Genomic DNA, 24,159 nt, shown 5'->3' with positions numbered 1-24,159 from the left:
TGATAGATGTGATACATCTATATTTCTCTCTCCCTTTCCCTTCCCCTCTCTCTAAAAATCAATGAGAAATATATAAATAAAAATGTTAAAAGCTAAAATAAATATTCCTGGCAGAATTTGGACATTCACCACTGACATACTAGTTCCAGTATCCCCTTTGGTTCTTAGGTGGTGGAACACTAAGAAGTTAGGATCTGCTCTATGGAACAACTTTGAGATAGAATTTTATAATTCTACTCCACTAATGAGGAACATATATACAGACAGGAGGTATAACTGATGTGCAATATAAACTCACAAGGGTATATATTGGCCACAAAAACAACGGCCAGTCTGGGTATGATTGGCTGCTTGCAGGTGTTTTTGTCACTTACTGTTCAAGGATTTGTTTTTTTTTCACTGGTAGTCAAGTAAGAGCAGGGAAAAAAACGTTTACGATATATATGAGAGAAAAATTTCACATGAGCATTTTATCCATCAACGTTATTTTTTTCTTCCAAAAGTTGTGGGACAGGTGTGGAGAAGGTTGTTTTTATGCCATTTTAGCACTTGCTCCTCATGTTGAGAAGGCTACTTTGAAAATATAATTTGGTGAGCATTTTTCTCAGTGGGAAAAATGCTTTCCACTGAGTGAGAGAAAAGGTTTCACGGACCTGTCTGGCCACTGTGGCTGGCTCAGTGGTTGAGCACTGACCCATGCACTAAGAGGTCCCCAGTTCAATACCTGGTCAGGACACATGCCTTCACAAATAATTAAGGGGAGGGGAGATGTTTGGAAGATCATCTTTGTCAGCACAATGATTTTTTAAAATGTGTTTTTATTGACTTTTAGAGAGGGAGAAACATCGATGAGAGAAACACGTCGATTGGCTGCAAGTCCGCAACTCCGCAACCCAGGCATATGCCCTGACCAGGAATCCAACCGTCCACCTTTTGATCCATGCTCAACCACTGAGCCACACCAGCTAGGCAGTGCAATGATTTTATCTAGAAGAACTTCCGTCTGATTGAGGTGGTCTGGATTAAGGTATGAAGATTAGAAATAGCAAATGTCATTTGTGTTTTTGTGAGAATTGTCTTAAAATGCCAGTGGCCATGCATAACCTTAAACAGGTCAGCACTTCATATAGAGAGCAAACTGCAGAGTTTAGCTATAGAAACTGAGCCATGCCTACCTACAATCTGGGCTGTGAAGACCAGGAATTTCTATAATGTTAAATCTTTGAAAATTAGTTTTAAAGATGTTTAATAATGTCATAGGTCCAGGTTTTGGAAAGATGTATTTTGGGGTGTAAGACTTCCAGTACTTAAGTATATATGTTGTAGACTGGAACGCCAAGTGTGTGTGAATACCTGAAATAGTGTTGGGAGGGCATCTAACAACCATCCCTGACCTTTCTGAAGGTTTCTAGAAAAGGGAGACTAAACCTCAGGCCCTTGTATATATTATTTCCCATCTGGGTACTAAATGGGACGCTATCATAACCATTACTTGTTGAGTACTTAGTCCTGCAGCAGTTTTGGGGAGCTATATACAAAGTAAGTGCATGTCGTTACTTGGGAAAATAGGTAAAGAAAGGAAGTTGAAAACCACAGCATACAATAGAGTGTGCATTGACTCATGCAGCGGTAAGCACGGTAAGATTAGAAAGGGAGAGAAAAAAGTGAATAGTAAAGTGACAGAGACTAAGTCAAAACATGGGTTGTTTTGAAGCAAGTTTTGCAGGGAGCTTTATAAGGTGATACGCTGGGTAAGCATAAACGTGCCCTGAGTGTTCGTTTATACGTTCGTTGAACCCTAGCCGTGGCTCAACACGGATAACCGTGCGTTCTTCTGCCCCCTCCACGCACTTCCTAACAAAGTATCGCCCCGCCCCTCAAAAGACTTCCAGTTCCGCCACGGCAGGTCGGGCCACGTGACGTGCCGCTTTGCATGCCGGGTTTTGTAGTTTCTTCAGAAACCCAATCCCTGTGCTCTTTGATGGGCACCGCCTTCTGCAGATCCCGTTCCTGTAGGTGGGCATTAAAGAGCTGGGGAGCCAATGAAGCCGCAGTAACGTGGCAGCCACCCACGAGCCCGCGTCCCCGCCCGCCCCTTCGGCGAACGGGGCTCCGCCCCCCAGGGGGACCTACTATCATGCGCAGGCCCAGAGGGGGGAAATGAGGCCCTCCCCCTTCTCGGAGGCCTGCAGGAACCCCGGTCTCCCCCGCGGCCGCGCTCGGTGGCGGCGCCGGTGCCCACGCCGCCGTGTCCTCCCCTTCTTCCGGCCCTCGGCTTCCCCGGCCGTGCTCGCTTCTCCTGGTGGATGCTTCGCCTCTCGGAGCGGAACATGAAGGTGCTCTTCGCCGCCGCCCTCATCGTGGCCTCCGTCTTCTTCCTGCTGTTGCCGGGACCGTCCACTGCCGATGACAAGAAGAAGGGGCCCAAAGTCACAGTCAAGGTCCGGCCTCCTTTCTCCAGACCTGCCTGGCGAGGCCCGCCGGCCTCTGGTCATTGGTGACCGAGGCATTTGGGGTCCCGGAGCTCGGGCCTGCGTATCCTCGGCTTTGGCCCAGCCCCTCCCCCCTAGTCTCCGGGCTGTGGCCTTGTGACCTGAGCGGTCCTCAATTCAGACCAGAGGATGACCCAGACCCTCCCCGAAACCCCTCCCTGGAATGCCCAGCTGGGGCCGGCCCCGGCAACCTGAGAGAAGTCTATTTACAAATACCCGCAATGCTGGCAGAAATGAAATACCACGTCTGCCAAATCGTGAATCTTTTCTCTACTTGGGCCAAAATAGCCACTTCCAATCGCAAAGCACAGCAATATAGTTGAGTCTTGGGTGGTGTTTTGTTTTTTTGTTTTTTTCTAGAGCCTGGGAAGATTGTCACCCTGTAGTCTAAGAGTGTGGACGTGTTTTCTGGGAGATGGACCTGGAGTTTTCATTAGATTCTCATAGGGTTTTTGTCACCACCAAAATCAGATTCAGAGCCACTGCTTTAAAATAAGGCCGTTTTCTCTGCCATCCTCGAGGTAGCTTCTTGGGCCCTTCTTTCCCTAGCAAGGTTCCTCTAAAGAGTCTAAGTTTAAAATGCTCTTTTTCCTCAGGTGTACTTCGACCTGCGGATTGGAGATGAAGATATAGGCCGGGTGGTCATAGGTCTCTTTGGAAAGACTGTTCCTAAAACAGTGGATAACTTTGTGGCCTTAGCTACAGGAGAGGTAAGTGGCTGGAGAGGTAAGTGGCTAGAGTGGAGATAGTCAAGTTCAAACCAAGTGAAGTTGGCAAGTAGGGCTGGCAGCAAACTGATGGCACAATATGGCCCACCTATAGGAGGAACCCACAGTACCAACTAACTGTTGCCCTGTTGGCAAGGGGAACCCAGTACCATCATATCTTGAGTTTTTTTAACTGAGTCCAGAAATCTGGATTTTTCTTTTTGAGAAAATTATCTTTAAGACACTGCAATAACCAAAGAAATCATGTCTGTAGAAACTATAGTTTGTGGCCTCTGCACCAGAGGGGCTCAGAGTTTCCCAGGTTTTAAGAAAACAAGAGTGCCACATTTAAGAAAGTTTATATTCCAACTTTTCAGTGGGTCACCAGATAACCTTTTTTTTTTTTTGGTCAGTTTTCTTGCATCTGTTCATATAATTAGAGAAAAAATAGAGGGAAAAGGCAGAGGCATTATGTGATGTAGAATTATATGAAGTCTGGGAATTGTACAAAGGCAGAAGAAGGTAAAGTCTAGCCTTTCCTGGCTCTGTGTGCTCTGAGCCTGGCCTGTGGACACTGCTTGCTCAATATCATGTTGAACAATGACTCTGACCAGCAGTGATGTCTCTTCTGTGAGCAGGAGTCATGGGCTGGTTTCCTGCCTGGTTCCTTGTGCCACCTTACCTTCTGATCCTTTTTTCTAGAAAGGATTTGGCTACAAAGACAGCAAATTCCATCGTGTGATCAAAGACTTCATGATCCAAGGCGGAGACTTCACCCGGGGAGATGGCACTGGAGGTAACCGAGGTCTTCTGGGCAGAGGGCTCTGGCAGTGCAGCATCCCAGGTGGGAGGGCTGCTGTGTTGGGTAGACAAGGCTCCTTCCTTCCCCAGTTCCAGAGGCAGATGTCTCTGCATTGAGATCAACTGTACCCTTGTTAATACAGGAAACACAGTACAAAGAAGAGGGAGTAATGGGGCATCAGGTGGATGTTAGAGGATCTTGCCCAGCTGGCAGACTTACTAGTCCAGGCCTACAGCCTTGGTGACTTCTCGTGGTGGGAGGGAAGCAAAGTAAAATACACAGTTAGGTGATTCTAGGAGAGGCGTGCAAAGCCTGTGTGGGCAACCTCAGAAGCCCCAGCGAGGGCAGGAAAAGGTGTTTTCCTTGGCAATCTCCCACAAGAGACCACTTGGCAAGAGCTGACCAAGGCTCCCCTCTGCATTACTTGTCAACAGAACAGACAGATATCCTGAACTAATCCACACGTCTCACTGTACTGGGGTGCGTAGCCTGCTGTTCCTCAGACTGCATGTGCAGCTCACCCCTTCAATGGGTATTTATTAGGCCAGGCTCTGGTAGGTGCTAAGGACACAAAAATCAGTGCAGCAGCAATTCCTTTTCACTTCCAGTACCTGAAAACTCACAGATTGGCTGTAATACAGCCTTTAGGACTCAGGCTCTGTCCTCCAGTTATTATCTTGGTGGGAAGAACTAGGAGAAAACACTGGGCACACTACACAACCATGTAAGGTGTAATGGGGCATCAGGTGGATGTAGTAGCTGGCAGCAGGCAGCAGTGGAGAAGGCCAAACAGACAATCCAAGGTGCTATGTTCATGGAGTCAGACACAGTTGGGTATGACCAGTGTCTGCCACCTTATTACTTTGTGGCTTTGCAAGTGAGTCGTCTGAGCTTCATTTTCCTCTTGTGTAAAGTAAGAGAGGTACGAATTATGGGTGCTGTGAGGATTGGGTGAGATCTTGAGTGTGTACGTACGTGGTAAGTCAAGTCAGCCATTTCTGAAGTGCTGACAAGCAAAGGAATCACTTCAGGTCAAGATCATCAGGAAATGGCCTTGTGAATGTGAGGAAAGATTTGAGCAGGGTCCTGGCTAGGGAGAATATGAATGGGCAAAGAAGAGGCACGATTAAGTTACGAGCCCAGCTATGTTCTGTGGCAGGAACTTGGCCAAAGGTGGAGTTGGGAATGGAAGTAGAGCGCACTGCTTAGTCCTGCATGGAGTGAGGATCTGCTGAAAACTTGAATGGGGGGAGGGATACTAGTCATGAAGGAGTTTGAGGGAAAATAATATGGCAGCAGGATTTGGGCTATGGAAGCAGGAGCAAGCAGACTGGTGAGGGCATGGGTGTAGGTGTCCCTGGGTAGGGTGATATGGGCTGGAGCCCCAGGAAAGGATGGTCTAGTAGGCAAAAGCAGAGATTTGAGAGCCAAAGCCCCTTGGTTTGTTGCAACTTTGCTACTTCCTAGCTTGGGTACCTTTAACCTCTACTTCCATTTCTTCATCTTTGAAATAGGGTTATTACATCCTGCCTCATCGGGTGGGGTTTTTAATGTGTAAAATGCTTGCAACAGTTCCTCTGGCATGCAGTTACCACTGTAAGCAGTAGCCATCATTACTGTGGGGGCAGAATAGTAAGAAAGAATGAACAAATGGGAGTGGGAAGAGCAGTATGTGAAAGAAGCATTGGCAGAGAAATTATCTGATGTCCAGAGGGAGAGATTATGAAGTATGTTGAGTTTAACATGCAGAACTCTCCCTTTAAGAATCGTGGGAAAGTGAATGGAGCAAAGAATGTGGATTTGGGGGTTGTCTGGATAGCAGCAGTAATTGAAATCCTGCAGCTGATTGAATTTACAGAGAGGATTTTCACATGGGCAGGCTGTTAGCTGACACCCCAGCCAGGAGTCATCGCATGGCAGTGAGATGTGGGGCACAGGCTTGGACACCCCCAGTCCCATAAGCCAGAGTCTAAAAATTCTTTGTTTTCAGTCTCTTCCCACTTGCTGCACAGTCAGAAATATCTCTCTGATTAGCATCAGTCTAGGAAATTTCCCAACCTGGTTCCATTCTGTGGAACCGAGGAGTGAAAATAGGTGTGCTGAAGAGGAGAAAAGAGTTTTGAAAGGTGTTTGGTAAAACAAAATGAAAATTACTTTATTGCTGGGTTACTCATGGCCTCTAGTTCACAAGCTCACAGTGTGAATCTAGGAGCTAGGAAAAGGAGGTAGTATTTCTCCTATGTCTTAGGATCTCTGAAACTGTCTGCTCTGGGCTCCTGACAATCAAAGGAATCACTTCAGGCCAAGGTCATCAGGAAATGGCTTTGCGAATATGTCCCCTGGCCCCAGACCCCTTATGGAGGGACACTTACACACATTCATTGCCACCTTTTATTTTCTGTTCACTGGTTGATAAGAGGCTCTTGGCTTTCCAGAACCCAGATGGCAGCTACCTCAGTGTTTTTGTGCTCTCGGGAAGAAAAGCTGGTCAGTCACAGCATTCCTTTTCTGGAGGGTTTTTCTTGTTAATCTTCACCCAAGGATATTTTTCCATTGATTTTTTTTTTAGAGTGGACGGAAGGGACATTGATGTGAGACGGAAAGAGACATCGATGTGAGAGAGACACATCAATTGGTTGCCTCCTACATGTCCCTGACCAGGGTCGGGGCTCGAACCTGCAACCAAGGTGTGTGCTCCTGACTGGGAATTGAACCTGTGACCCTTTGGTCTACAGGCTGACATTCTAACTGCTGAGCCAAACCAGCCAGCGCATTCTGGAGGTTTTGTTTTGTTTTTAATGTTTTTATTGATTTTTTTAAGGTGGAGAGAGGAAAGGAGAGAGAGAGAAACATTGATGTGAGAGAGAAACATCAATTGGCTGCCTCCTGCACGCCCCCTACTAGGGGTCAAGCCCCCAACCCAGGCATGTGCCCTGGCCGGGAATTGAACCAGGATCTCTCAGTCCATGGGATGGTCAATCCACTGAGCCACGCTGGCCTGGCTCTGGAGGATTCTCAATCTCCTGCCCTGCACGCTACACAGCATCTATCCCCACCAAAATCCCTCCATGCAGGTCTCTCAGGCCATAGCCTAGGCTAGCTGTTAATGTGCCTTATTTAAAAGCCATAGAAACTACATTCTCAAAGTAATCCATCATGTGAGTTTGCCTAAATCAACCTGGCCTCATATCCCACTTGGTCTGTCAGCATGGGTTGGCTGCAAAGTCCAAAGGGTAGGAAAGGGACAGATCTTATACTCCTGTAGACCACTTGAGCCTGGCCTGGCACAGGACAGGCTGAGACTCCAAAGATCTGCTTTATTTGTGCCTGCACAGCTCCCCTGACCTACTCTGTCTTTCTTCTCAGGGAAGAGCATCTATGGTGAACGCTTTCCCGATGAGAACTTCAAGCTGAAACACTATGGGCCCGGCTGGGTGAGCATGGCCAACGCCGGTAAAGACACCAATGGTTCCCAGTTCTTTATCACAACAGTCAAGACAGCCTGGCTGGATGGCAAGCATGTAGTGTTCGGCAAAGTTCTAGAGGGCATGGTGAGTTTGAGATGGGGGCTAAACTTAGGCAACCCTCACCAGGGATGTGACAGACCTTGTGGCCAGGGATCCCTATATTTTATCCCTTTCCCAAAAGGGAACCACAAATTCTGGCCAGTGTTCATGTCTGCAAACCTGGGGATTTAAGGATAAAGAGACTGCCTCTCTATGTCCCCAAGTCCTGAAACGCTGTGGGCTCCAGGCAGAGGCCAGCCAGGCCTTATTGAGGTTGTACCACTGCAGGGACCTCTGTTCCGTCACTCATTGTGGTGTGCTGGCACCGCCCTGAGGTGTACAGGGCCCTTGGTGCCCACACCCCAGCCACCCTCTTCTTCCTCACCCTTCGCCAACCGGGTCACACTACAGAGTACCAAACTGCTGCATCCTCTTGTCAGAGCTGGGCTCTCCCTGCCCTGGGCTGGCACCTGGCAATGGTTCTGTTAGGATATTGGTGCCTCGAGGTTTGTAGGCTGCTGGTCACACGGGAGCCTCCGTCCTCCCCAGCCATACACTGGGGCCTGTCTCCCTTAAGTGGTGGACCCCCAACCCACCCTGCCTTCTTGCTTCTGCCTTTCCTTCCCAGGAAGTAGTACGGAAGGTGGAGAGCACCAAGACAGATGGTCGGGACAAGCCCCTGAAGGATGTGATCATTGCAGACTGTGGCAAGATTGAGGTGGAAAAGCCCTTTGCCATTGCCAAGGAGTAGGGCCCAAGGGACCTCTTTCTTTTGAACGACTGTATTTGGCCCTGTTGCCCTCTCAGGGGTGAAGACAGCCCACCACAGGGCTCTGCTGCACTGGCTCTAGTGCTGACATCTGACAGTGGACCCCTCCCCTCACATTCCACAGGCCCAGTTTTGTAACAAACTTCTACCAACACTGACCAATTAAAAAAAAAATGGTGGGGTTTTTTATAACTTGTGTGTGGGTTGGGTTCTTGGGCCTGCGGCACCTCTGCCCTAGACTACGTCCTGTGGCAGTGGGTGCTTGTCCCCTCCTTGGGCTCCAGCCTGAACCCTTTCGCAGATGCTACCCACAGACTGTCGAGCTTTTGCTTCTTACTTCTCGAATTTGCCAGCTACTATGCCTCAACCTTTGCTTGCCTCCTTGGTGTAGGTGAAGAAACACACTTGTACCTTTTCATAGCCTACCTGCTGAATTGACTTCTCCCTTTATCCTTATCCTCTATTGCCCCTGCTCTAGAGTACAGAGGTTCTGTCACCCCCAGCCACTCATGCAATTGAGTTCTGAGGCTGGGGTGGGTAAGTCCTGGGTCCAAGCCAAGGGGGACCCAGCCAGTGTCTCTTTTACAGGGCTCACAAGGCTGAGGCACGTGACTGTCCTGTCAGGAGGTCCAAAGGCCTCTGGGCTGGTCAGGGCATCAGTGGCAAAGGTGCACGGTGACAAGGAGCCTCTGGCTGGGTGTCAGCTGTGCTGGTGTTGAAGCCGTAGAAGCCCTGGAGCACGCCATTTACCACCACATTGGGAAGAGGCTCTGGGACGAGGAAAGCAGGAGGAAGGGGAATTGGAGGTGTGAGATGATGACCCTGGCTTCAGGCCTGTGGCTCCGAGCCCCAGCCAAGGCAGCAGGTAACAACTGGTCACCTGAAATGAGACCTGGGCATTCCCAGTTCACATTCTGTTCACATTAGCTTGGTAAAGCCCAACCGGTGAGGGATGCAGACCAGAGAAGCCATGCTTACTGCACCATGTCTGCTCCCTAGAGAATACAGAGCAGGCTACAGGGGCACAGGAGCAGCAGGGCAGGTGTGGTCCCAAAAGGAGGGCAGTAGGAGGGAGATGCTGCCTAGGGGTCCTGTGAACTGAGAAATGTCAAGTGCATTCCCACTCCCACCCTACTTCTTAAGCCCTAAATATGACCTACAGGTCAGAGGCACCCTCTCACCTGGGGATGAGATGCAAATGTAGGGATCCATGCTGAAGCTGATGACTGGCCGGTGGTGCAGCTGCGAGCTAGGAGGGAAAAGGGTTTGAGCAGTGCAGAATGAGGTGGAACAGTCTCCTATTGGGTAGAGACTAGGAATTGAAATCACCATTGACCCACAAGGAAAAAGGTGACTAGGCAGGCAGTGGTCTCAGGAAGCACCAACAGGAAAACCTGGACCAGTAGGATGGCAAGACAAGCCAGAGGCAGATCAGCCTTCTAGCTTCTGGCCACCAGGGGGCAGCGGATGCAGGAAGGGGCTTTAACTTGCCTGCTGTCGCTAGGCAGGAACTCCCCCATGGTTCTGAAAAGAAGAAAGAGTGTGAAGTGCCTGGGGATGCCCAGGGGAGCAAGAGGAAGGGGTGGAGAAAGGAAGACCAGAACTTCACCTCCCAGGGGGCCACTGCTGCTATTTCTAACAAGCTCAGTTCCGGAGGCTGGCTGGGGTAACCAAGGCTATACAGAACACAGCCCTCCCCCAAGGTCAAGAAAGCTGACGAGGGTGGTCATATCAAGGTGAAAGGACCAGGCAGATGTGAGAAGGAACGGATTGGTCTCTAAAGCCTTCACCTGCTTGCTGCAGAGAGCCCCTATCCCACAACACTGGAGCCCCTCTCATGCCAAGCTATGGCCCCTAGAGGTGCGCACCCCCAGCTGCTGCCCTTGGGGTCTGTGAGGAAGTGCCGAAGACTCAAGAATTCCAGTAGCTCCTTGGGCACATCCCGGTTCAGGTATACGACGCCCTGGAAAGGAGGACAGAGAAAACCTGTATCAGACCCAGCTGTGTGACACACAGCTCAGTGCAAAATGAAAACACGGGTCCTACCAAAATGATTTCGAATTTCAAGACAGCCAGAGTGAAAACAAACTCAGCGCCCTTCTGAACAATGGGCCCTGGGTAACTACATAGGTATATGCCCATGAAGCACCCTGGCCTGTAATCTGGCATCCCTGTGTGGGGACGAGGGGTCCCTGTCCTACATCCTCATCATGCGGGCAGTACAGGATATCACCCTAGAGGGGAAAATAACTAGTTTTCATTGAACTGGGACCTCCTGCCTCCTGGTTGCAGAAGAAGCAGGTGGTCCCAGTTCAATGAAAGTTCAAATTCAATTGAATTCAATTAATTCTGAAATTACTGTTCAGAAAATTGAGGCTCGGGGTAGGAAAAATCATGCCCAAGATGTGCGTCCCCCCTCACCCCAAGCCCCTGCACTTCTGAGTCACATCTCTAGTCCAGCAGACTAGGGGGCAACAGAGTGAAACCCATGCTCACCTGGATATAGGCCTCCAAGCCCTGCCGCCGCTGCTCCAATCCTCTGGTCCTCCAGTTGGGCAGGCGTTTCGAGGGGAATTCCGGCACTTTGTACAGTTTCTTGATCTGCCAGGAGGTTACCGCGGTGCGATCACAGTGTCCCAACTGAGCCCTTAAGCTCACTTCACCTTAGCAAGAGCCCTGCCCAGTCTTTCCCCACTTCCCCACCCCCAAAGCTTCAGGCTCTACTCTAGGATGGCCCCGGGAGAGTGGGGTCAGGGCTGGGGCGAGAGAGGGCCCAACACCCGAGACGCCCGAGGGTGGGCCGGCTGCGCAGGGGCATGGGCAGTACCCGCTGAGTCCTGCCCCGCCGAGCCCTCCCCTCGGCCGTGGGGAGGTCAGTGCCCAGGACCTGAGCCCTGCAGGGAGTGGGGTGGTAAGAAGGGTAGCAGAGGCGGGGAGTGAAGCTCGTTTGCCCGCCTCCCGGGGCTGGGCAGGAGCCGGGCAGGGGTGGGTTGGTCAGTCACGGCGCCGCCTCACCCGCTTGTGCAGCGCGTGGAACTCGCTGTAGCGCCTCTGCACCGTGTGTCTGCGCCCGCGGTACCGCACCTCCACTCGGAACACCTGCCGGCCGGGCGCGAGCAGGCGGGTGCGTGTGAGGCTCCGCGCCGGGCGACCGCCCACCCTCCCGCGCTTAAAGGCACAAAGGGTTTTTGGAGAGCAGCCGCTCCCCGGGGACCCTCCCACGCTCCCCACACTCTCGGGAGAAGGGGCGAGCGAGCCTGCCCTCCGCTCCCTCATGAGCGCGGACCACCGTCCGCAGGGCTGGCAAATCCAAGCGCCCCGTGACCCTCGGCAGGCTGTCCCCCGACGGCCTGGCCCGCCGCACCCGGTCGTCCCAGCCCAAGACGTGGGATCCACTGGGCTAGACGCGAAGAAGTCCAGAGGGTCCCCGCGCCCCTTCCCATCCATTGCCCCCGCTCACCATGTGGCCTTTCTCTGGGCTCTGTCTGGGCGCCTCGGCCTCCGGGCCCACGGACGGGATATGAACTTCCAGCATCCGCGCCTACCTCCTCGCGCGAAGCTCAAAGCCCGAGTCCTCCCGGCTCGGCGCAGAGACCCCGGCAGGGCCGGCCCCGCCCCTCGGTCCCCTCGGCCCCGCCCCCAGAGGCCCGCCCCGGGCGTTCCTTCGCTCCGCGGGGTCTTGTGAGGGGCGTGCATGGTGGTGGGAGCAGGGAACCGCCCATGAGCCAGGTGGGGTTGCATTGCGCATAGGGACGCTTCCGCAGAGAAGTACCCGTTTGTCAACATTCACTGCGTGCCCACTGACTTCAGGATTGCGGACGCACCAAAATTTCACCTGCTCTTTGTTGAGCACCTACTGAAGACTAGAACCTCCGGGCACTAGGCATGGAGGGAGGCGGGGCGCCTACCTTGGGGGCCAAACAGGGACGTTCCTTGCGTTCCTCAGACCCATCCCTGGGACCCCAATCCCCTTTCCTCCACCTTCGCCCTGGACCCTGTGAGAGTAGCCACATCTGGGTAAGGCTAGGATTCCATCTGTTTTCTTTTTCTTTTTTATTTTTCTTTATTGATTTTAGAGAGAGGAAGTGAGAGGGAGAGACGGAAACATAGATGAGAGAGAACATCGATTGGCCGCTTCCTGCATGCCCCACACTGGGGTTCGGGCCTACAACCTGGGCATGTGTGCTGACCAAGAATCCAACCGGGGACCTCTTGGTGCATGGGATCATGCTCAACCACTGAGCCACACCTGCCAGACATTTTTTTTTTTTTAATTTATTGATTGATTTTTAGAGAGAGAGAGAGAGACTTCTTCTGTGTATTTATGCATTGATTGGTTGCTTCTTGTATGTGCCCTGGCAAGAGTTGGAACCTGCCACCTGGGACATGCTCTAACCAACTGGGCTGGGGTGGGGGGCTCCATCTTGTTTTGATGTCCCCCTCCCCCAGCATCCGCAAGCCCCTTCATTCATTCGTTTTGTTTTTGTTTCTGTTTTTTAATCCATTCATCCTGCTTCAGGCCCAGATTGTGAGGAAGAAGCAGTTTAGGGACCTAGGCTCTGCTTTGGGGGTCCCTTGGATTTCCCAAACTGTGTAGACCTGTGCTCATCTGCAAAATTGGGATAATATGCTTCTCCTGGGATAGTGTATGAAAATTGAGATGATCCCTGTTAAGCCATCAGCAGAGCAGGTGTTAAGAAAATGGCAGCTTCTCCAGCTGGTGTGGCTCAATGGTTGAGCGTTGACCCATGCACCAAGGGGTTGCCGGTTCGATTCCCGGTCAGGACATATGCCCAGGTTGTGAGCCTGATCCCCAGTGGGGGGCATGCAGGAGGCAGCCAATCAATGTTCTGTCATCGATGTTTCTATCTCTCTCTCCCTCTCACTTCCTCTCTCTCTAAAATCAATAAAGGAAAAAAAAATTTTTTTTAATGACAGCTTGTGGGCTGTGTATACAGGGCAATAGATGGGGAAGAAGGACTGTGGAAGTTGGCTGCTCTTCTCAGGTATGTTGCAAGATTCAATCCATAAGTCTCTCACCTCCTCTGCTCCTACCTCTCAGCCCCCCAATCCTCAGCCAAAAGAGAGCTGTTCCATTCAGCAGAGTCTGCTCTACTGACTACCCCCCCTACAAAGGCCTTGGGTGGTAGAGGGAGGGATGGCCCTGCCTGCAAGAGCTCACATCTAGCAGAAGCCTTGGAAGCCTCCTGGTGGGAAGGAGGAAGCAGAGTACCTGTCTTAGGGGGTGAAGTTGGGGAACCACTGACTCCATACCTTGCTAGTACAGAGATGCTTCTGAGCTGGAGCAGAAACTCTCCATTCCCAGCTCTGCCCCCAGAGAGGCTGAGAGGATGACTCCAAAATGGGAAAAGCAAGTCTCCCCAATACTATTTACCACCACCCCCAATTCCATCCTCACAAGGGCCCTCGAATCAGGAAGCTGAAACTCCCTGGAAGGGAAACGACCCATCATGAGAAGAAGTGCTGGGGTTTCATTTCCTCCCTTACACTCTAGGGCCCCATCATTAAGGAACCCTGCTCCGCTTATCCTACTGTCCAGAAGTCCTCTCCTGGGATCCCCAGACCCCTAAAATTCTTGGTCATCCATCCTTATGACTGTTTGCCCCTCTGCCTCTATTTCTACCAACTAGAAAACTGCTAGTCCCCAAATGGATCTCCCTGTTTTTCCATGCCTCCCTCCATACAAAGTCCATTCTCTGCCTAGCAGCACAAACTGTCAAGGCATCGCTTAAAACCTTCCAAAGGCTTCCCACTGCACTTAGAACAAAACCTACTCTCCCTACCACAATCTAAGATCTCTCAAGACCCAGTCCTGCCTCTATCTCATCTTATCTCCCCTTTGTGCACCAGGCTCCAGACACAGTGACCTTCCAGTTCTTCAAACCTAATGAGCTCTTTCCTGCCTCAGGGCCTTTGTACTTGCTGATTCGTCTCCCTGAAACACTTTTCCCCTGACCCATCACCTGATGGATTTAGACTAAAACTTCTAAAACTCACCTCCTCACAGAGGCCTTCCTTCCTGATCACCTTATATCATCCTGTCTATGCACTTATTCCAAAATGTAGCTACTGTTTATTGTGTGTCTTTCTGGTTTCCTAGACTCTGCCCCAAACTCTGAGCACCGTCAGGCTAGGTGGGGGGCCTGGTCTGTCTTGTTAGTGTTTGCTGCCATGAGGACCAGCATGTAGTAGACACTCAAAACAAGTATCTATTGACCGAAAGATGATCTGAATGAAAGGGGGAGAGGGTTGTTGGGGAAAGGCTAGGGAGAGAGGCAGGAGGGGAGCAGGGATTGCTCAAGGGTTCTCAGAGGAAAGTGAGCACGGGGCAAATCACTGGACTTTCATCCCTGTTTACACAGAGAGATTTGATACAACTGATTTGTAAAATTCCACAGCATTCCATGGTGCTCGAGTGAAGATTTATGAAGAAAACCCAGATCCATTTAAGATGTCTTTGGGGAGAGAGAACAAACTATGGAAAATAGTTTCCTGAAAGGAGATGATGGAAATCCCAAAGCAGTTATTATGGTCAAAGGAAAAGTTTATTTTCTATACACTTTAAGCATTGGCCAGCTCAGTGTATGAACACTGAGCTGAGTTCCAGACTCTCTGTGATGGGTGTGGAGCCCTTGAAAATGATTTCCGTTTTTATTTTTTAAAATTTATCTTTATTGTTGAAAATATTACAGATGTCCCCTATTTTCCCCCATTGACCCCCTCCTCCCCACTGCTGTCCCCCTCCTGCCTTCCCCACACTGGTGTCTGTGTCCATTGGTCATGCATGTATGCATAGAAGTTCTTTGGTTTATCTCTTCCCACCCTCCCCCACTTCCCTCTAAGTTTCCTCAGTTTAACAACTAATTTGTACTTCTTTATCCCTTCACTGTTTTCGCCCATCCTCCCAACGCCCCTCCTGTCTGGCAACCAACAAAAAGTTCTCTATCTATGATTCTGTTGCTGTTCTGCTTGTTCATTTTGTTTGTAAATTCAATTGTTGGTAGATATGTATTTATTGCCATTTTATTAATATATTTTTAAATGTTTTTATTGATTTTTTTTAGAGTGATAGAAACATCTGTATGAGAGAGAACATCGATTGCCTGGCTCCTGCATGCCCCCTACTGGGGAGTGAGACAAAAACACAGGCTTGTGTCCTGACCAGGATTCAAACTGGGACCTCAGTCTATGGGATAACATTCAATCCACTGAGCTGCACCAGCTGGGCATATTGTTTATATTTTTGATCTTATGAACAATGATTCTTCAAGAAGACCCTTCAACACTTCATATAATACTGGGGTTTGGTGGTGGTAAATTCCTTTAGGTTTTTCTTGTCTGGGAAGCTCTTGATTTGTCCATGGATTCTAAATGATAGCTTTTCAGGATATAGTAATCTTGGTTGTAGGTCCTTGCTTTTCATCACTTTGAATATTTCTTGCCACTCCCTTCTGGCCTGCAAAGTTTCTTTTGAGAAATCAATTGATAGTCTTATGGAAGCTCCCTTGTAGGTAACTGATTGCTTTTCTCTTGCTGCTTTTAAGATTCTCTGTTTGTCTTTAACCTTTGGCATTTTCATTATGATGTGTCGTGGTGTGGACCTCTTTGGGCTCATTTTGTCTGGGACTCTCTGTGCTTCCTGGACTTATATGTCTGTTTCCTTCACCAAGTTAGGGAAGTTTTCTGTCATTTTTTTTTTTCAAATAGGTTTTCAATTTCTTGCGCTCTCTCTTCTCCTTCTGGCACCCCCATGATGCAAATGTTAGTACACTTGAAATTGCCCCAGAGACTCCTTAAAATAGCCTCATTTTTTTGCATTCTTTTTTCTTTTTGCTATTCTGATTGGGTGTTTTTTGCTTCCTTATATTCCAGATCAATAATTTGTGTCTTGACTTCACTTACTCTACTGTTCATTCCCTATAAATTATTCTCTGATTAGTGAGAAGGACTTAGTGAAGGACTTAGTGAGTCCTTCATTTCTGACTGGTTCTTTTTTATATTGTTGAGGTCCTCACTAGGTTCCTTGAGCATTTTATAACTAATGTTTTGAACTCTTCATCTAGTAAATTGTTTATCTCTATTTTGTTTGGTTCTTTTCCTGGAGTTTTGTTCTATTCTTTCATTTGGGACATGTTTCTTTGTTTCCTCATTTTGGCTGTCTCCCTGTGTTTGTTTCTATGTATTAGGTAGAGTTGCTACATCTCCTAGGCTTGGTAGGGTGGCCTATTGTAGTAGGTATCCTATAGGGTCCAGTGACACAGCCTCCCTGATCACCCATTTTGGGCACTGAAGGTGTGTCCACCCCTTGCTGTGTGGACTGTACACCCTTCTGTGGTAATTGAGTCTTGATTCCTGTTGGCTCATCAATAGGAGGGTTTACTCAGGCTGATCAGCTGCAAGGACTGGCTGTGCCCACTAACCACTGACCTCTGACTACCTTGGAGGATCAGCTGTGCAGAGTCCACCAGACAGAGCAAGACTTACTTCAGCACAGCTGGTGTGGCTTGGTGGATTGAACATCATCCCATGGACTGAGAGGTCTCGGTTCGATTCCCAGCTAGGGCACATGCCCAGGTTGTGGGCTCCATCCCCAGTAGGGGGCATGCAGGAGGCAGCCAATCGATGTTTCTCTCTCATGGATGTTTCTCTTTCTTTCCCTCTCCTTCTTCTCTCTCTAAAAAGTCAATAAAAACATATTAAAAAAAAAAAAAAAGACTTCAGTAGGGCTGTGGTACCAATGAGTCCACCCCTTGAGTGTGTTGCTTATGGAGGTGGTTGGGTGGTGGTGCTTCGACATGGTCTGAAGCTGTCCACTGGGTGTGCTGGCTCTGGGGCCTCCTAGGACGGGCGGGCCAAGGCCAGCCACTGCCTGTGTTCTTCCTGGGATCACCAGGCATAAGCTGTAAAGCCATCTGCAAATGGCTGCTTCTTGTGCTGGGCTAGGAGGTGCCCAGGCGAGGACAAGCTGTGAACCAAGGCCGGCAGCCACTAGTGCAGACCCTGGGGGCACTTAGCGAGAGGTATGGGGCTCGCTGAGGCCAGATGCTAGTTGTTTGAGAGATTTTAGGAAAATCTAAAGCATGAGCCCAGACAGGCCATCCTATGGTAAAGCCACTGGAAACAGGTTGGGTGGGCCAGAAAGTTGGGTGGGGCGGGGCCACCAGTGTGAGCCAGGTTGCTGGAGTCCCAGATATGGTGCAGTGTGACTGCCCTGTGGGGAAGGGCTCACCAAAGGAACAGTGGCCTCCACCAGCAGGTGCGTCTGGGAGGAAGCTGCCCTACAGCTCTCACCCCTGTGCCAAACAACTCAGTTCTTTCCTGTGTGTCTCTGGTGCCTTTCAAGCTGCCTCCACCATGGAGCCTGGAGGGAGCAGGTCTGAGAAAGTCCATGCGCAGACCCTTTAAGAGGAGCTGCCTGGGCTCCTGAAGCCTCAGCCTCCCTCAGTCTCAGTTCCCACTGGTTTTACCGTCGGAAGTTACGGGACTTCTCTTCCTGGAACCCTGAGCTGGGGGTTCTGGTGTGGGACAGGGACCCCTCACCCCTCAGGGAGGACCCTCTCAGCCGAGGTGTCCTCCTGATTTTTATCCGTCATCTGTGGGTGTGGGGCCAGCCGGTCCACCTCCACCCCTCCTACAGGTCTGATGTGGCTGCTTTACTTTTGAAGCTGTAGGACTTCCATTCAGCTCGATTTTAGGTGGTTCTGAAGCATGGTTGTTCTGTAGTTTAGTTGTAATTTTGAGTGGTTGTAGGAGGAGGCGATGTCGCGTTTATCTACACCATCTTGATCAAAGTCAGTGACTTCCATTTTTAGAAAGAATTGTTTTACTGGAAAAATCCTTGTCTTTACTCTATCACTCTCTAACATATGAATTAATGTCCAAGTTTCTGTGGGAAAGTTGGTGAAAAGTGTTTGGTCAGATTTCCTTGGCCAGGGTACCTCCAGATGGTGTCACAGAGCAGCGGGTCTCCAACTTCAGCAGGCATTTCACCACCAGTGTGGCCTATTGGATCTCAGAGGGCCCTGACCTGTTTTGTGAACATGTAGGCCTGGCTTGGAGCCTCACAAGTGTCCTGGAGATGCTGACTGTCCTGGTTGGACACCACATTGCAGCCCTGTCAAGAGCTGGGCCAGTCTTGTCCCACTGTGCGGACGTGGACCCTGGAGATGAGGATCAAGGCCTGAGCACAGAGCAAAGGGCTGGGGGTAGAGGTTTCCCCCCTGACAGGCCCTCAATGAGGGCAGCTGGTGGCAGGGTGGGTCACAGGTGGGCTGGATCCCTGTTCCTGGCCCCAGCTTGGGCCCTTGCCCTCCTGCCGTCCTCACACAGAGCCTCTTTCAATGGAACCTCTTTTGCTGAGCTGCAAAACTGCTCAGGAGGTTTGGTTAACCCTGTTAAGAAAACAAACAGCTCCTAGGCCTTGGGCTGACAGGCGCTGCTGGGCAACAGAGGCTGGATTCTTTTCTCCAGGCGGGTGGCCAGAGGTGGACTGGCCCGGAGGGGACCTAGCCCCCAGGGGCTGCCTGAGCAAGGCTGGGCCTTGACTGCTCCACCCAGGCCAGCTCTGGTCAGTCACATGAGCAAGCTCGGACCACTCCCTGTGCCTCAGGGACCTCATGACAAGGGAGAGTTGTGTGCATTAACTGACATCATGCTTTTAAAGTGCTCAGCATGGGGCTGGCACACAGTAAATGAATGTGTTATTATTTGATTGAAGTATATGAATTTGCTGTTTTGTAGGCCAAAATCATGGACTACTGGCAGTTACGTGATTCGTCCCATGTATTGTTACTGATTCATCTTTGAAACAATAAAAACATGCTACTATTCCTTTTTTAGTATCCTGAGATTGAAAGGTTAACTTAAAAAAACAACTAATTAATTCTGTGATCAGGACTTTTCTGATTTTCTCAATATTGTGCAACCCAATAAGGTAAAAGAATAAATTGGAAGCATAGGTTGGTGTAAATTTGCAACTATCCTGTTCATTCTAACAGCCTCAGAGTACTTACTGCTTGCCTTTAAGTAAGTACATCTTATAAATTTAAAATACTATAGTAATAAAAGAATATTTTTGTTTTGAATATTGGACTTTGGTATAGATTTCTAAAAGTAGTTCTGCTGCTAAAAACATTTAAAATTATTGAGCTAGTCTAAACTCAGTTTTAAAAAATATTTTATTTATTGATTTTGGAGAGAGCAGGATGGAGAAACATCAATTTGTTGTTCCACTTATCTATGCATTCATTGGGTGACTCTTGCACATGCCCTGACAAGGGATCACACCCACAACCTTGGTGCATCTGAACAATGCTCTAACCAACTGAGCTACCCAGCCAGAATTAAACTCTGTTTTATAGATGAGAAAACTGAGGTGTGAGTAGAAGAGGGCCCTGGAGAGGCTGTGTTAGGAAGGCACCTCTGACAAGCATGTCCTGCCTGAGCTCCACCCTGAAAGGAAAGTTTGGCTCAGGGTAGGCTGGTGACCTCCTTCTCAGGAGATAGGCAGGCTCCAGACCCTGGGCTTCAGTCAGCAGTGTTGCCCCTAGGAGTCACCTGCCCCCTGCCCAGACAACAGAGGTAGCTCAGCTGCTTCAGACAGTTAGGGCTGGAGCAGAGGGAGCTGGCAGTGACCCCAGGCACCTGGCATCCAAGGCGCCACAGCTTCTGGGGGAGGGGGAGGGAGTTCTGCTGCTACAACTCTGAGCACTCCTTGGAGTGATATGTCAGTGGACCAACCAATCAGCCCCTCTGGTGTGCCCAGCACTAGGGTTCAATGAACAAAGATGCACACAGGTACCCTCAAGTCCTGGGGATTTAGTGTGAAGAGAGCTGTGGGACCAAGACCTGATGACAACAGGAAAGCCAGACCAAAGGCCAGGAGCAGCTACAGCCCCAGGCCTCAAAGTCTGGAACAGAAGTGTCCGCATCTCCCACTCTAGTCCTGGGCGCTGTCTGTGGCTTCTCAGCAACTGGAATTTTTAGTCTCTGCCATTAATTGTCCCCAGCTACTCGCCCAAGCCGCTGCTTTGTCTTCCAGCTTCTGCTCCTGCTACTAGACTGGGCCACACACTTCATGTCTGGGACAGAGTAGCTCATAAGGGTCAGAAGCTCAGATGCCTACAAGGTCAGGTGGGTAACTTTTCCTTCACAGGCCTATTATATGAATTTATTAAGATCTTTAAGAAAACAATTTAGGCCCTGGCTGGTTTGGCTCAGCGGTTAGAGCATCGGCCTGCGGTCCAGAGAAACGGGTTTGGTTCCCATTAAGGGCACGTACCTTGGTTGCAGTTTGTCCCCGGCCCTGGTTGGTCATGCGGGTGGCAGCCACTCGATGTGTCCCTTTCACGTCGATGTTTCTCTCTTCTTTCTCTCCCTCCCATTCTATCTGAACAAAAAAAATGGAAAAATGTCCTCGAGTGAGGATAAAAAAAAAAAAAGAAAACAATTCAGTGAGTTAATGTGTAGGTTCCTCTTGTCCATCCCTGCGGATTCTGTGGGATACAGTATGGAAGACAAGTTGAGTCAAGCAGCTCTGGGGCATGACCTTGGGCAAACTTCTCAAGATCTCTAAGCCTCAGCCTTTGAATGGAGATAATGGTGCCCACCTGGCAGAGCACACTGGCAGAGTGGGCGTTTACACACGGCAGCTCTGACAGTGCCTGGGTGGGAAGGAAATACCGAGCAGTCTGGACCCCACCCTGCACGTGTTCCTGGCTGCCAGGCGCCTTATCATTTCGTGGTGTGGCTGCTGATGTTCCTGTGGCGCGAAGTGCTGGTTGGGCCTCTTGGTCTTGACTGTTGTCACTCAAAATGAAAGAGGAAGCGGAGAGCTCTGGAGCTAGGAGGATCAGTCATTTGGAAACAGTTGTCACATCCCTTTAGAGAAAGATCCTATATTACACTGAACAGGGTTTTTTGGTGGGTTTTTCTGGACCCAGACAAAGTATATCCTACGGATGTGAGCAGCTGGCTTCCTCTGAACAGCCTTGGGGAAGAGGGGCTTCGGCCCCAAAGGTCTGGTCATCACAGCCAGAGGGGCATTTCCACAAGACACAGGAGGGCCAAGAGGAGGCAAGGCTTGTGGCAGGTGGTTTTCACCTCCCAGCCTACAAACCCACCTGGGGTACCTGAGCCCAGTCCTGACAACCAGAATGAGGCCTACCGAATCCCAAATCAGACCTGTTTCTGAATCTCTTAAAAAACCCCAAGATTGCCCTGGCCGGTTTGGCTCAGTGGTTAGAGCGTCGGCCCGTGGACCAGAGAGTCCTGGGTTCAGTTCCCGCTAAGGGAATGTACCTCGGTTGCAGTTTGTCCTTGGCCCCGGTTGGGGTTGTGTGGGTGGCAGCCACTGGATATTTCTCTCTCCCTCCCACTCTATTGAAGATAAATGCAAAAAAAAAAAAAACCAAAACACAAAACCCCCCTAAGATCTGGACCTTTAGGCTCATATAACAATAATTATCAGAGCCTAAGGGTAGCCATTGCCTCTCAGGGTACCTCTGGGGGTAGGGGGAGGGCACCCAGATGAACAAGGAGGAGGAGGAGGATGTAGTTCATGAGCATAAAGAGTTCAGAGACCAGGATGCTACATCTGGAAGATCACATCACACAAAGAATGAGAAAGACCACAGGTTTAAGAGGATGACAAAGACAATGCCTTGCCAGGAGCTATAAAGGAGGCAGGGCTCCTATTCCAGTCTGGGGGTGGGGTGGAAAGTGAATCAAAGCTTCCTGGAGCCCGGCCAGTGTGGCTTAGTGGTTGAGCATAGACCCATGCACCAAGAGGTTGCCAGTATGATTCTCGGTCAGGACACATGCCCAGGTTGTGGGCCTGATCCCCAGTGGGGGGCATGCAGGAGGTGGCCAATCGATGTCCTCTCTCTCTCTCTCTCTCTCTCTCTCCCCCCTCTTCTCTCTCTCTAAAAAAAAAAAGCCTCCTGGAGAATGTACATATAAAGTAGGCCTCAAAGGATGCGTTGGAGCCCTGGCCGGTTTGGCTCCGAGGTTAGAGCGTCGGCCTGCGGAGTCCCAGGTTCGGTTCACTCTAAAGGGCATGTACCCCGGTTGCAGTTTGTCCCTGGCCCTGGTTGGGGTCGTGTGGGGTCATGTCCCTTTCACATTGAAGTTTCTTTCTCTCTTTTCCTCTCTCCCCCTCCCACTCTATCTGAACAAAAATGGAAAAATATCCTCAGGTGGATTAAAAAAAAAAGGATGCATTGGATTGTTTTCCCATAATAAAAATAGCTTTATTTAATTTTTATGATTATAAAATAATGCATAGAAATTCCAAGCAACATAAAATGGTATAAAAATGTTAAATCATGCAAAATTCCATCCTTAGAGGTAATTATAGTTAACAATTCAATCAACATCCTTCCCATATTTTATAGAAACTTGGACCATACATATCATTCTATAACCTACTTTTTTCACTCAAAAATATGTATTCCTTATCAGTGAATATAGCTATAAATCATTTCCAATGACTGTATAATATTCAATTGTATTATGTACCATAATTCATTTAATCCCTTCCTGTTGTACATTTAGACTGATTTCAATTTTTACAACTGCAAAAAAGGCTATGATGGTAATCTCTGCATAGTCATCTTCATGGACTTGGTTTCTAGAAGTGTCTTTGGGAATCCTCCATCTTCTGACACAATCAGCCAATGCCCTCCATTTCTGTCTGCCTACACTCCCACACAACACTGCAGTCTGTTCAGACAGGTGTGTAACTGTGAGACTGAGAGAGGGATGGGAGCTGAAACAGGACATTTCCAATACAAAGCCCACCACTAATGAAGGCTCCTTAGGCCACACAGAGTGAGAAAGTACAGAGCATATTTGGAATCCATTTCCATGGTGCAAGCATGGTTAGGAAGGACTGGGAGATAAACGGGAAGGTGAGCTGGAGTCCTCTCACAGGAGGCTGTGACTGCCAGATGGTAGTCTGCAACTGGAGAGCGTTCAACAGTTATCTATTTGGAACATTCAATGGTTATCTATTCTGAGCCCAAATGTTTGCCAGGGCCATGGAGTTGTATAGATGTACCACTTCAGAGCTTACTGTTTGGTGGAGAGTGCCAACATGAAACCACAGACGATGTACGCACCATCCTGGGAGCCAGAAGACAGGGATGAGTTGTTCTCATCTATTTCTAAGTTTCAGCTGAGGCCTGACTCTACTCAAATATGGAACAGAGAATATTAGCCAGTGTCTCAGAAGACAGAGTTCGGCTCAGACATGTGCCAACCACAGCAAAGGTGTGTCCTTTGCTCTAGGAGAGATCACCATTACCTTCCCCTTTCTTCCTGTTACCCCAGGGGGCGGAGGACTGGTGGGGAAAATCCCACCCCTGTGTCCTGATGTCCCTTAAAAATCCATGGTCTTCAATGCATGTGGGCCCGAACCACAGGAGCAAAGGACCCCTTCCATCACCTGCTCTCAACCACCTCCTGGCCCCACCCCTAGTAGATTTCAATGATCTTCTCTCCCTTCCTCCCTTTTTGAAATGTGAGCTGCAAAGGCTTTCTTTATTTTCGCTAGGGTTTCCAGCTACAGATGCATTCAGAATGAAAATCTGGGAGGAGTTCAATGTTACAAATATGTATAAGTGACCCTTCCTATCATTTCGACGTCTCTCCTTTATTCTGTCACTGAGTACTAATACTGAATGTTGAGGTCCCTCCAGCTCTAAGTCCTCATCTCAGGACTCAAGAGTCCAGGGATCCTTAGGGAAAAGAACCCAAGGGGAAGCATAGGAAGTGTAAGCTCTTCTCCACACTTCTTCTCTAAACCACTTGACTCAAAACAGGTTCACAAGAATCCCTATCTAAGAACAAGTATCAAGCAGGA

The 24,159-nt window shown here is 49.5% G+C and overlaps 2 protein-coding genes across 7 annotated transcripts; one reads left to right on the top strand and one right to left on the bottom strand.

Annotated features, from left to right (window-relative positions):
• The first annotated feature begins 2,251 nt into the window (after positions 1-2,251).
• Positions 2,252-8,457, top strand: PPIB (peptidylprolyl isomerase B). The gene is made up of 5 exons (XM_036264050.1): positions 2,252-2,441; positions 3,089-3,202; positions 3,902-3,995; positions 7,368-7,552; positions 8,136-8,457. The coding sequence occupies exons 1-5, from the start codon at positions 2,307-2,309 to the stop codon at positions 8,256-8,258; spliced, it is 651 nt and encodes a 216-aa protein (XP_036119943.1). The 5' UTR covers positions 2,252-2,306; the 3' UTR covers positions 8,259-8,457.
• SNX22 (sorting nexin 22) lies at positions 3,419-11,827 on the bottom strand. 6 transcript variants are annotated; one of them, XM_036264063.1, is made up of 7 exons: positions 11,737-11,827; positions 11,292-11,375; positions 10,773-10,877; positions 10,145-10,239; positions 9,768-9,800; positions 9,458-9,525; positions 3,420-4,123 (listed from the first exon to the last, which is right to left on the bottom strand). In XM_036264063.1, the coding sequence occupies exons 1-7, from the start codon at positions 11,809-11,811 to the stop codon at positions 3,972-3,974; spliced, it is 612 nt and encodes a 203-aa protein (XP_036119956.1). In that variant the 5' UTR covers positions 11,812-11,827; the 3' UTR covers positions 3,420-3,971. The 6 variants fall into 6 exon arrangements, with proteins under 6 accessions (XP_036119983.1, XP_036119992.1, XP_036119956.1 ...); XM_036264073.1 differs by having other exon boundaries at positions 3,421-4,108; XM_036264082.1 differs by lacking the exon at positions 3,420-4,123 and adding an exon at positions 8,508-9,046.
• Between the last annotated feature and the right edge of the window lie 12,332 nt (positions 11,828-24,159).

This window comes from Molossus molossus, unplaced genomic scaffold (genome assembly GCF_014108415.1).
Source record: "Molossus molossus isolate mMolMol1 unplaced genomic scaffold, mMolMol1.p scaffold_m16_p_1, whole genome shotgun sequence".
NCBI classification, from domain to species: Eukaryota; Metazoa; Chordata; class Mammalia; order Chiroptera; family Molossidae; genus Molossus; species Molossus molossus.
This window is presented reverse-complemented; position numbering and strand designations above follow the sequence as displayed.